Genomic DNA, 13,093 nt, shown 5'->3' with positions numbered 1-13,093 from the left:
CCCAAGTTTTGCTGCTTTCTGTTGTCAGTGAATTAAGCCAAGATTTACTGGGTGGGTTTTGTGCATGCTGTAATTCTGTGGCAGTTGCAGGAATGCTGTAAACACCGTTGTATTTTATTATAGCAGGATTTGTGTAAATAGAAGTTGTAAACCCCATAATGGGAGCTTTATGGGCCAGATTCAATAAAACTTCCATCTGCAAGATAATTTTATTGAACCTCATCTCTCTGAAATTGAAAAGTTTATGGAGAAAGGGAAAGCATTTCCCTATGTTCCTAGTTACTCTTTGCCTATAAATCCACACTCAGCGCTCATCCCATCTGCACCCTGCATGTCTATGGCTTTTCCCCTTTATACTAGATCTATCTCAGCATATGGTCAGCCTCTGCCTCTTATTATATATGAAGGCAGTTCTCCAAGGAGCAGCCAGGAGCAGCACAGTGCCCTTGGGGCATCATATTGCTCCTATGTATGCTCCCACCTGCCACAAGACTTTCTCCAGCAAGGCAGCATGTCTCTGAAGATGGTGGTTCCTTTGTGTATGCCGACGAACACCCCATCCCCTACTTTATAATGGTGATAGTCTCTCTACGACTGTGCAGCCTTACCCTGTGCTACTGTCTCATGAAATCATAGAATCGTTAAGGTTGGAAAAGACCTTGGAGATCATAAGGTCCAACTATCAACATCACCACCAAACCAGTATATTTTTGTATGAAAGACAGGTAAGTCCTATGACCTAGCTTAACCAATAGAAATTATATTTATTATGGCACCGTGCAATAATAAACATCATTTCAGCCCCAGTGCTGGTCCCTCCTGCACCCTGGGTTAGGGGCACAAGGGTCCCCAAGGAACCCATGTTCCGCCTGTGCCCCAGGCAGGCAGCAGCAGCTCCATACATTACTCCTCCTGCCACAGGAATGACAAATGGGACAATTTCCTACCATTTCTCCATGCTTGGCCTTCAGAGCATTCCCCTCAATGCCTGCTGAGCAACAGGTTGGCCATGAGAGCCAGAGGAAGGCAGAACATGGCAAGCTAAAAGGCTTACATAGAAGCACTGCAGTTAAAACATCGTGTTAGTAAGATAACACTGTCACTTAAAATTGATGAAACTTTTACATAAGCCACTTGCTTTTCCCTTCCAGGAGAGATCCTAGGCCCAGTCCTTCCTCAGCAATGAAAAGCCAAAGGGAACATCTGATGCTTTGGAAAAGCAAGGTGCAATACTTAGACACCTACTCTTCCATCAGCCACCTTACACATTGGAAGTGTTTCACAAAGCCAAAGCTTCCTGGCACGGCTTTTGGATATAAGTCTTCTCCTTCTTTGGATCTCCATCCCAAAGTAGCATGTGCCAAACACGGCGTGGCTTTACACCTCCTCCTTGCTCACTAAGGCCAGGCTCACACCTGAGAAGCATCCCCTGCCCTGCAGCCAGCATCGCTCCCTGCACAGCCTTGCAGTGCTCCAATCATTTATTTATGGAATGCAACCAGCAGCCAAACGTCATTATTAAGGCTGTAAAGAGAAGATTCAAAGGCACTAAATGACTCTACGGGAAAACATTTAGTGTAGAGCCGATAGTCCAAAGTAAGTCACCAGTGAAAATTAGGGAGCACTCTCCCCTCCGGCTTTCTGCCTGTTTCCTTTTTAAAATCTGGCATCTTTCCTCCAAGGATCTGAGCTGCAGACTTCCTGGAATCACTTCTCCTACATACAAGCCTTGTTCGCTGGAGATTATCAGATTATTGACTTTGGGATTCCTAATTATATCAGCTTGACTGGTTGATGAATTGGGTGGGCAGCAGTGCTGGGGGGAGGCGATGACTAGCAGGACTCATTTTCCTCCAACAACTGTCCAGGGAGCAAGCTGAAATATATTCTCCTTCTGCTGAAAAAGAAAGCCTAGAGCAATTGTCCACTAATTGCCAGGATTTAGTGTGCCTCCTTAGAAATAAACAGCAGCATTGCAAGAAGCAAACCTGCTAAAGGGGGGCTATAAGAAAAAGGAGAACAGAGTCTGTAGCAGGGTCTGTTGTGATCGGACAAGGGGAAATGGTTCCAGACTAAGAGGGGAGATTTAGATTGGATATAAAGAAGTTTTTTACAGTAAGGGCAGTGAAGCAGTGGCACAGCTTGCGCAGAGAACTGGTGGATTCCCTGTCCTTGGAGACATCCAAGGGCAGGCTGGACAGCCCTGAGGCCATTCAAGTGGCTCTCCTATATCCTCTGGGAGAGTTTCTGGGGTCACTATTGGAGGTGGGAGAGAAAATCCTCCAGACCATCAGAGAGCAGCCCTGTGGCATCCTCAGCTTAAAGCAGAGTATTTCATGTAATACTTTGCATTTTTAAAACAAAAAAAAATACTTCATTTGATTCTTAATGGAAAGATTTATGGAAATGAAACTGGGGTATTTTTAGTGAGTAAAGATTGTGCTATAATAATTTGGTTCTACAATACTTTAATCCCAAGGAGACAATTTTCTCTATTTTTCTTTGAAGAAAATCTTTATCTTTTTTACTCATTTTCATTGATTACTCTAAAAATCCCATTTAGTCCCACCACATAATGGTATGGTAGTCTTTTCTCATTATATTTTAATGGAATAAAACCAAACTGTATATGAGAGGATTAGACAGCTATTCGTTGAGCTAAGGAACATTGTTCCTCCAGATGGCCAGACAGAATCTGTGTAATGCCTTTCCTATTTATTAAGTTCAAAATGTAATGCAAGCTGATGAGATGTTTCATCCAATGTTTAATGGGTCAGCCATAAAGTTGAAAGCTAATGCTAAGGTTGGCAGCTTGCACGGAAGAGTTAACAGGCAGAAAATAAAGATGTATGTCAACATCTCTTGGACTCAGTGAAACGAAAAGTCGTCAGTGAACAAAGCCACTCACACAAGTGAGGAGAGATGTTAAGCTGCTTCAGCCCCTCCAACCACTGGCCAAAGATCTGAGATAATTGAAGACATTTACGAGGACCTGCAGCCTTCGTATCTCCATATTCGTACCCTCTTCTTTAAGGAGATGAGAACACAAGTGACACAGATTTGTTTCATTTCTGCATACGATCCCTGAATAACTCATGCTGTGACACATGCCACTTCAGCAGGGAAATGAACTCCTTTTTGGGCCTGAAGACTTTTCCAGCCTGCTGGCACACAGAGGCAGCTGCCATGCCCTTGATAGGGATGCTCACCCAGCCCTGCGCTGAGAAGGTTCACGTGTAAATCCAGTTCTGCTCCTGCTCCCTGATGTTTTGTGCAGGCTTGAGAGACTGATCATATAAGAATTACTGTGGTATGAGTACACAGATTTAATTATAAAATTAAAGCAGTTCGACAGTTGCTTGTTTCCTTATCTACTGGGTGGGTTTAGAAATGTCTGGGTTTAAAATGGCCCAACCATGTAACATAACCATGTACAGAGTGTGATACAAACCAGTGCTAAGTAGGATTTACTCCCTCCAATAAACACAGGGATTTACCTTAAGGCTGAGCAGCATCCACATGTGAAACACTCTGAAAAAGGAAAGTGCCCCAAAACTTAATGTTACTAAATCCCACGATGGCTACTGCAGCCCTAGGGCCTCAGCAAGAACCACAACTGTCCCATATGTCTGGCAGCAATGGAGGCCAGCAGAATACAAATGCAGCTTATAAAAAAACCTACAACATGTTGCACACGTACACACACTGCCTGCCTTGCACTAGGCTGGTACTGGGACAAAGCACCTCCCTCTGTCGTAGAATCATAGAATCCTTAAGGTTGGATGAGACCACCAAGATCATCTAGTCCAATCGTTAACCCATCCCCACCATGCCCACAAAAATGTTATCCAACGTCCATCATCATTCCTTCCATCTTCCTCAGTGCTGGCAGACCTCCGTGGTGGTGGAGCATCCTCCTGCTGTGAGTGCAGCCAAATGCAGCAATGAGATTTGGGAGTACAGTAAATCACAGACCATGCTAACAGCTGGGAGATGCAGCACACTTCAGCATGGGGCTGCAGCAAGAACACCCCCTCTCCCCCCCCCCCCCAGGCCAGGAGCATCTCTGCGTGATTTATTACAGGAAAGGTGCTGTCTTTCAATCACACTCTATTATTTATGACCTAATGATCGCCCATTGACTAGCAGGGATTATACTTTTGCTAAGATTCTCTGGGTGAGTGAAAGGGCACCACCCTCATTATTATCACCTTGGTGCTCATCAGAGGCCATTAGCAGCTTCCTCTCAGCCCCAGTGCTGCTGTGCCACTACCCAGTGTCATCTGCTCCCTGAGCAAGCATGCCGGCACTCAGTTCTCATTTCTCAAGCTGAATTAAGGAAATGGGTGAAAATTATTTAGGTTGGGAAGGCATCCAGAGAGCCCTTGGGATGAATAAACCAGCACAACAGCTTTGTCCCGTGAGGATTTGAGAGTGCTTTCAAATTGCTAAGCAATGAGGCCTCGCTTCCTTCCCATACCCCCAGCAGTGCTCTTTGATAGGACAGCTGGCTGTGCTTTCCCATTTTCCAGTATCTCAACATCTTTACGAGCAGCAACGCTGGGTATCCAGGCTCTCCTTTTGGAGAACATGGCTGCTTTTCCAGAAAGCATATGTACAGCCAGTCCTGGCCACCAAGACCCATGGTGGCTGTCCTAACCATGGTGGTTGTCCTGACCATGGCAGATGTGCCCCTCTTGCTCCAGACCTCACTTTTCCATGGCACTCCTGTGATGGAGGAAGGCCTGGGCTGCGCTCAGCATCCCACACACGACCCATCCTTTTCTCTCAAAGCAGTTTTGGATGGAAAATTCCATTGGTGCTGGCTCTGACCTCAGCACCCAGCTCTGTGCAAAGGGCTGAAAGAAGAATTTGCTCCTGGCTAGCTAGCAGCACACATGGTGAAAATAATTTCGTTTCTAATAATTAAAACGATGGGGCAACAAATGAATGCTTGCCTTGTTGAGCTCTGGGAATTCATGGGGAACATTTTGAGCAAGAAACATTTTCAAAATTAAAACCTCACTTTCCTCTTCTTTTCCTTTTCTCCTCTTACTCCGTCCCTAGAGGTGGCATTGCTCTCCTTCTTAGGGCTAAATAATAAAGAGTAACACCTTAACATGAACATCTTTAGGAAACAGTAATAAAAGTATCCTTAAATTGAAAAGCCAAAAACCAACAATGCTTTCTTATCTCACTGGCTCTTGATACACTCCATCTGCTTGTTTTAAGTTATCCCAGTTTCCTCTCCATCCTCCCCCATCCCATGTTCCTCCACACCTTCTCCCTTTTTCTTCTCATGCCCTTTCACTGATGTTCCCTGAAATCTGTTTCTAAGCACAGAAAGAGGTAACAAAAGAAACTTGGCAACCCCTGGCCTGAATGTTCCCCACTTCCCCCATGTTTTAAAATACTGCCAATTCTAAAATAATCAGGCATCTTTTCCTTTCTCTCAACTGCCAGCAGCTGCTGTGCATCTTCTGTGCCACTTCCCAGTGTACTTCACATCCTTCCAGAGCCAGGAGAAAAGCAGGCACTTGTTCCAAACCAATAATGCATCAATATCTTTTAGACTTTTGCAGTCTTTATACCTGTGCTGCTGGAGATGATTATCCAGCTTTTACATCAGCAGATTCAGGCCTGTTGAGTAAAACTGGGGCCAATAAAATAAGGAAGCAAAGAAAACACATGCAGAATGAAAAGATAGCTTTTGAACATGCTATAAATTCAGAATCAGGTAAAAGCTAATTATGGTCATGTTCACTAAAAACAAGAGAACACAGTGAGGGAAAATAGACTTATTAATTATTTGTGTTATGGTAGCACTTAGAAGCCCCAGTTCTTTATCTGGGACCAGCTGTGCTATACATGGCAAACACTCAAATATGTCTTTAGGTAATTGCACACATTTTCAAGGAAAATGTGAAAATGCTCTACTCTTTCACCTTCAGCAGTTTCTGGTTCGTTGATGCTGCTGAAGGCATCCAAGTTCACCATCAGCCTCATTCTGAGCAGTTTGCTGGATGACCTCGTGGTCCAAGAACAAATAATTCAGCATGAAGGCATCCTATACCCATAGCCACAGTGGGCAAACAGCAGCAAAACCCCCAAGCCTCCCAATGTGGGCACAAGTCCCATCCATTGACACCTCCATCCCTTGGCCTGGGGGATGTAGTGCTGCTGCCAACAGGGACGTTTTGTCCTCATTGACTCTGTGCAAGTTTGATTGCTTTTCTAATTAAGATACATTTTATGGTAATCTACCAAGCCCCTTAAACTAAATCACTCAGTTAATCTGTTGTTAGTGCCCATATGTTTACAGCTTTCAAGCCTGCTGCAGCATATTTGCTTTGCCAGGGTGCCAGGGAAGTTTGGTGACAGATGAGCACTGCACAGCCATCCAGGTGGCAGGACCCCTTCCACCCAGACAGACAGCCTGTGTGTGGCACAGACAGACAGACAGCTCCACCACCGTGCCTGGGAAAGGACAGGAGCAGCGCAGCAAATCCCACACCTCATGCTGACCACCTGTCTCCTCCCTTGTCTGTACAGAAGGGCTCAGCATATCTTGTTTTCCTTTCTATCCTTTACCTTTTTTCTTTCCCCTTACAAAATAATAGGTTGGACATGACAGGAGAGGAAGGCTGAAGATTTTGATGGTATTCAGTATTCTGGCCCCAAATACAAAACAAAGAGTTTCATTGCAAGTTCAAGGACTCTGAATATCCCCTTGGGCCCAGGGTCATGATTACCTTTGCAAACCACAGACAAGCAGAGCCAGACCCCCACTTGTACTGGACACCTAATTGAACACCAACTGAGCAAGTTCTGCACTGTTCTGCCATCAATGCCCAGCCTACTGTGCAGCCCAGCACCGCTTCTCCCTTCCACTTCCCTGGAGCTGGCACCAGGGACAGTGCCCAGTGCCCATAGTTGCTCACATAGGGGCAGGCACGTGGCACTTGTTGTCACAGCCCATGTCAAGGAGCAGGGTCTGAGCTCACAGTCCACACTGCTGTTAGGAAGGATTTGTGCTCAGCTTGCTGAAGGATAGGGAACCCAAAGGCAAAACCAAGAAAGACCAACCTCTGGGTCAAGTTGCCATCTGCCACTCTCCATACAGGGAAATGTTCCCTGAAAAAAAAATGGCCATATAGTTATACAGGAACTCCTAATCAAGAATGACACGAAAAATAAAACACCACCTGCCACCACGGGCAGTGACAGGCAGCTGCTATCCAGTACCAGCACAAATACCTTTCTCCCCATGGGGCACCTATCGGTCTGAACAGGATTAACAGAGGTGAGGAAAGCATTCATTAAGTCTTCCAAGGACTTGGCTAAAAAAATGTATCTGGCATTCAGAAGGAGGTATTTAAGAAATCAATCTTCTAAGAGCTTGAGGAATTTCTCTAGGAACTGCTGGAGCTGCTAGATGCCACAGCCGATGAGGCAGAGAAGCAGCTCCCCAGGATCCACACAGCCCTAAAATAACATTTCCAACATCTTCCAGACCCTAATGCACCTGCTACAAAGAGATAGCATTGCAGCATTAGCATGGGCAGAAGGTGACTGGTGGAAAACCACAAGCATGGAAGACTTTTGCATGCACAACATAGGGAGTGAGGCAAGCTTTCCTGCTACCCCAAGTTTGTCTTGGCCTTATACTGTAGGAACAGCATTTGGAGCCAAAAGGATCATTTCTGCTTCACCACAAGCTCCTCTGCCAACGAAAGGTTTGCAGTGATGGACTCAGCCACATGGCTCGTGCAGTGCCTTACAGTCCCTTGGCCTCCAATGAGCTGCCTTCCAGGAGCAGGATGACACCAGGAGTCTCACCAGCTTGGACACTTTTCCTGCTTCCAATCTATATAGACAAGCTGAATTGTCTTCTTAATAAACCACAGCATGCCCAGCTTTCAGGGAAGTCTGGCACCCCTGCTATGAGAAGTAACACGGTACAGAAACCCCAGCCCTTCGTTTTGCAGGGCTGGAAGCAGAAGCCACGTCCTCACTTCATTGCAGCCAATGCTGCCCCTCCAGGGTCACCAAATATGCTCTTTACCCATCACTCTGCTCACCTGAAGGTTACCACACTGAGCCATGCACCAAAGCTGGAAATATTTAAAGCAATCCTCAGGCAAGCAGGATTATGCTTAGAAAGCGTGCTGCTCAGACACTCACGCTCTCCACACCTGAGAAATCAAATGATTGGGAAAAGGCAACCACTGTTACACACATATATTCACAGGAATGCATATAAATGGGATAAATATACATGGTTTTATGAGATAGCAACGATGTGAAAATTGAAAAGCCACAGAACTGGGCACGTATGAATCCAGTTTCAGGCAGCAGAACCTGAGGTGTGGGCTTCCCATGCAACGCTCAGCACAGCCGCACCCAACCACCATGCAGTCCTTAGGAGCCCAGCGTGGTCCTGAGCTGCTCCGCGCACAGCTGGGAAGCCAAGTTCAGCTCCTCTACATTGAAACAACACTGGAACAATTAAGCTGGTCCAAAAGCAGCTTAAAATGACTAAGCAGTTATTGCCAATCTGAAATTTCTCTCTGGATGAGTTCAGCCTGCTCTGCCAGCACAACATCCTCACCTTCTCTGACGGGTTTAATAAAGCCAGTTGCAGCCCTACTGGAGCACACCTCATATCTATTAGCATGGCCCGGCATCATGAGTGTAGGTGGATTATTCTGGGTTTGATACGTGAATTTTCATGTTCTCAAAGCAGCTACAGCTAGAGTTCTGAAAGACTTCTGAAGCACCAACGTGATTGACTCCCATGGATCAGACTCAACCACAAAAGAATGAAAGTGCCAATAAATTAATGAATATAACGCATCAAATGCAAATATTTATCAGGCAGCCTGGATGTGCTGCAGATACACATCTTGCTTTCCTCAGCCACATTGTTCCAAGGGCTGCCTTGCGCTGCCTGGGAAGCACACCAGGAGCTGCAAGGGGGGGAGATAAATCACCGCACCTTGCTGTTATTTACAGGTAACAAAGAGGTCTCCAAGTTAGCTGAGAGCGCGGAGCTACGAGGCTGCAGAGCCGTGCACAGCAGAGTCAGAGCAACAGTACATTGACCTGTATTAATGGTGTAACACTCCGAAAAGAACTCCACGTCCTTAATTACTTTAAAGATTTTCTTTATTTCAGCAATGCATTTTGATGAGGAGCATGTTGCTGCCCACCTGCCGTACTTTAATCTTCCTAAGGAAATAGGCAGTCTGATGTTCGTACTTCAGGATGATCAATATTAAACAGCTCTCACTGCTCTTTTGTAGCAAACGTTTCTGTGTTATTTTTGAGGAGCCTTTGATTAAAAAAAATGCTGGAAGAAACACGACAAATTGGAATCCCTTTTCCCTTTAATCCCCACTTTCCACATTTCTGCCGTAAAATGAAGCGCAAAACAAGTTTTCAAAGCAGGCACCCCCCTCTGCAATGCAAAACACAGACCAAAAATATTTTCCATGTACCTAAAAACCACAGAACAGTTGGGCTCAGCATGGGAGCACAAAGAAACCCAACCTGCAAAACAATTTGGTGGGCTTTGCCATTCCTTTAAAACCTCACTTCTTCCCCAGACCAGCACGGCTACACAAATAAATAGATAATCATAGAAGAACTTACCGGAGCAAATATCACCATACACATTTACAAAAGGGTTTATAATCCAACTTGCGTCTCCTGAAATAAAGCAAGGTTTGTCTCATACTAAAAATAAAGGCTCCCAAAAGCTTCTCACAGTGGAGAGGGAGAGAGAGAGGGAGGGAGGGAGGGAACAAGCACCAGCTCCTCGTCTCTCTTTTTATGAAGCAAATAAGGAGAGCAAGAAAATCAATGCTGAGAGAAAGTGAGATGATATACCAATCAGGCAGCAGCCTCAGCCTTATTTGCAGAGGGATGGCAAAATGGTCATATTATCAGACAGCGACTACACACAGCCTAAGTAAAGAGACGGAACACTTTCCCCGTGGTGAGGGGCTGATTGCATTGCTGTGGTGCAGGTAGCACAACGGCGTGCTGAAGGTGCAGCCCCGTCCTCCCCACCACCGAACAGCATTGCTTTGTTCTGAATGCACGCTCTGTAGGAAAGAAACACTCCACGGTTCTGGGCTAAAGTTGTGCTGAGCTGAAAGAGCCTCCACATCTGACACCTGCAGAGTGCCATCAGAGCAGTGCCTCTTCGTTGCAGGGCTGGCTCGGAGCTTTTGGGGCGCCTTGCTGTACAGGGTAGACCTACCCACCTCAGAGAGCTGCCCGGCACGGAGCCCATCAGGAATAGAGGAGATGATCTTTCAGCTCTTATTTACAGTAATGTGCACTGAACATCTCCTGCATTCTCACAGGAGTGGACCTCCAGACGGTTTGCCTTGAACACGAGCTTTTTTCACTTTTTGCACATCAGAGACAATTATGGAAAACCCCCTCCCACCTATTAGGGAAAAGTTTCATGCTGTCCATTTATCCCAAAGAAATCTTCCCCATCCCTGTTTGCTGGGGGACCACAGCAGCAGCACAGCTCATTGCCTCCCACATCTGCCAGCCAGCAGCTCTCAGCAGCAGCACCACACCCCAGGCTATGTAGAGCTGCTGCCCCCAGCACAGAGCCACACTGCTGCCAAGGAGGGCTGTGGGCCCCTCTCTGTCTTCAGACACAAAGCTCTGCCTTTTCACAAGAGCTCCCATCACCCCAGCAGTGTTTTGTGTAACTGAGACCACGATTCACACTCTATGCTGTTTTATTTTATTATTTTACTGGGCTTAGCACTGTTCTTCCCTCTTTTCCATGCTCTGCAACAAATATATGCAAATAAACATGACTTAATAGATGAAACACAATGCCAACTTTCTCTTTTTATTTGCAGACAGAAGTTACATGCTGGCATACAGAAACACCTGCTGGGCAACAACAGTTCTCTGCAAAGCAAGATGTGAGCGCATTTACTTTTCCTTAGTGATTTGGAATTATGATTGCATGAGAAGAACTAAAAACATAGGAAAAATGTCAAGGCGAAGTCCAAATTATCGAATTTCAGCCCAGTTTGTCCATTTAGGGCCACTGCTCCTGGCTCTGGGCACAGAGGATGCTCATACTCAGCCCAACGAGCACCAAACCTCTGCATCTCTTTCCCATGGGTGGGAGTAACTCTGCCATGTGTCACTCTTGATGATGTGGCCCTTCCCAGCAGATACAGCCCTCTGCCAGTGCTGCAATGAGATGTCACAGTGCTGACTTCTCCAAGGAGAGATGTGGAAGCACTGCTCTCTGCTTGGTGTGTTTGAGCGTAGGTGAAAACATCTGCCTACTGCTGCCTACCCAAGTGCCAGCCCTGGAAACGAAACAAGCTACTTGGTGCCTTTGCTCTGCAGATCTGGGCAGCAGTTGGCTCCCATTGCTCTCAGATTTTTTGCACTGTATTCAGGTCTGTGGCTGCATCTCACACAGAACAGCCTCTCACGGTGAGGTGTGACAGTAAGCAGTGTGCCAGCATCTCTCACCCTCATTTTTCAGTGAGATCATTTTATCACCCCTTCCCACCCCACATCTGCATTATCATCAGCTACGCGGTTGCTACTGCTCAAAAACCTCACTGAAGTTTTTGGAAGCATTGAAAAGCATCGTTACAATGGTTGTGCAGAGGTTGCTCTGCCAGCTGCCAATCCTTGGTTTTCCAAACCACGTGCCCACTTGAGATGTGAGGTGCAGGACACAGGTCCAGCAGGAGCACAGGGGGCTGCAATAAGTGATGACCTATCTTGTACCATAGTGCTTTCAATCAACACTGTACTGCAGACTTTGAGACCACAGAGAGCTCCAAACTTATTTTTCTTTCTGCAACAGTGACATGCCACAAATGCCATGAACACTGCTGATGATGGATGTGTCGGTGTTGGCTGACGGTGCCAAACTCATCCCATCAGGATGCTGCAGGACCTGCAGCAGGTGCTTTCATTGGCTGTAGCAGATCCCCTTGCAAAACTTGTTCTGAAATATGGGATGGTGCATTATCACTTATAGCATAAAAACGGACTCCACTAATGCCAGCACTGCTTGGACACTTTGTGCTGCATCAGAGCTTTCTGCTTCTGATTAAGTTGGGAGTTTCACAGCAGACTTAAGAGCTTCATGGAAGTTAAGCTCCCAAATCCCTTAGATACCACTGAAAGCTGCACACATCCAGCAGATTCCTGCCAGCTTTGCCACATCACCCGAGGGCTCAAGAGATTCAGGGGTAGCCAGAAAGGATGGAGTAATGCAAGTTACACTCAGCATCTGTTAATGCTGGGCTGCTTTACTCTGTCCATTGCTCACCCCACCTCAGCAGCTCTGTCCACACTCACACGTGCTTCCAGTTTTATAGATGCCTGCTAAACCTCAAGCAGCATGGTGGAGATGGATGTTTTTCCCATCCCACCACAAGCTGGAAGACCTGCAGCACACAGCTCCACACTCCCCAGCTCTGAGGCTGTGCTGTGTAGGAGCAGGCAGCTCCATTAGTGCCCATGCACCATTTGGAGGAGCTGATGAGCAATACCAGAACATCCATCCCAGCCATGCTGTAAAGGATTGTGCAAGGAGGTTGGAGCCTGGCAGAGGGGCTGCAGCCACCTGGAACACTACTGTGCAAAGCCTGCCCACCCAGCAGCACACACACACACAGGCTGTCTGCTTGCCAACAGAGATTTTCACATTTCCCTCTCAATCTTTATTTAAATTTGGGAAGACAGAAAATTAACGAAGTCTGAGTTATAACTGGAAACCGTTTGCTTTCCTGGTGGAAATGGAATGCTTCCTAATGAACCTCCCCTCCCCCTGTGCCACTCGGCTCGGGATGCAAATATTGCTGAGAGTTTATCAATCTGGGGCTTGTTTCACACCGTTTGCAATGCTAATGAGTAAACCAATTTTGACATATTATGTAAGCCAGTTTCTGAAACAGAGATTCTTGGCAGGCCAAATGTAAACACAGACACCCTCTTGCATCCAATTTAAATGAGCATGTTGCTGAAAGCGCTCAGGGCTTGATTCTGTTGACTTCTTCCTGATTTACTCCAGTGCAAAAAA

At 46.3% G+C, this 13,093-nt stretch overlaps 1 protein-coding gene across 1 annotated transcript in view; it reads right to left on the bottom strand.

Moving 5' to 3' along the window:
• The window catches only part of SYNPR (synaptoporin), a 30,190-nt gene extending 20,267 nt beyond the window's left edge, over nt 1–9,923 (bottom strand). The window contains exon 1 of the mRNA XM_003210163.4: nt 9,655–9,923. Coding sequence (XP_003210211.1) covers nt 9,655–9,678 — 24 coding nt within the window. The 5' untranslated portion in view covers nt 9,679–9,923. The remainder of the gene's footprint in view (nt 1–9,654) is intronic.
• Nucleotides 9,924–13,093: the final 3,170 nt, after the last annotated feature.

The sequence above is a fragment of the Meleagris gallopavo genome, chromosome 14 (genome assembly GCF_000146605.3).
Source record: "Meleagris gallopavo isolate NT-WF06-2002-E0010 breed Aviagen turkey brand Nicholas breeding stock chromosome 14, Turkey_5.1, whole genome shotgun sequence".
NCBI classification, from domain to species: domain Eukaryota; kingdom Metazoa; phylum Chordata; class Aves; order Galliformes; family Phasianidae; genus Meleagris; species Meleagris gallopavo.
This window is presented reverse-complemented; position numbering and strand designations above follow the sequence as displayed.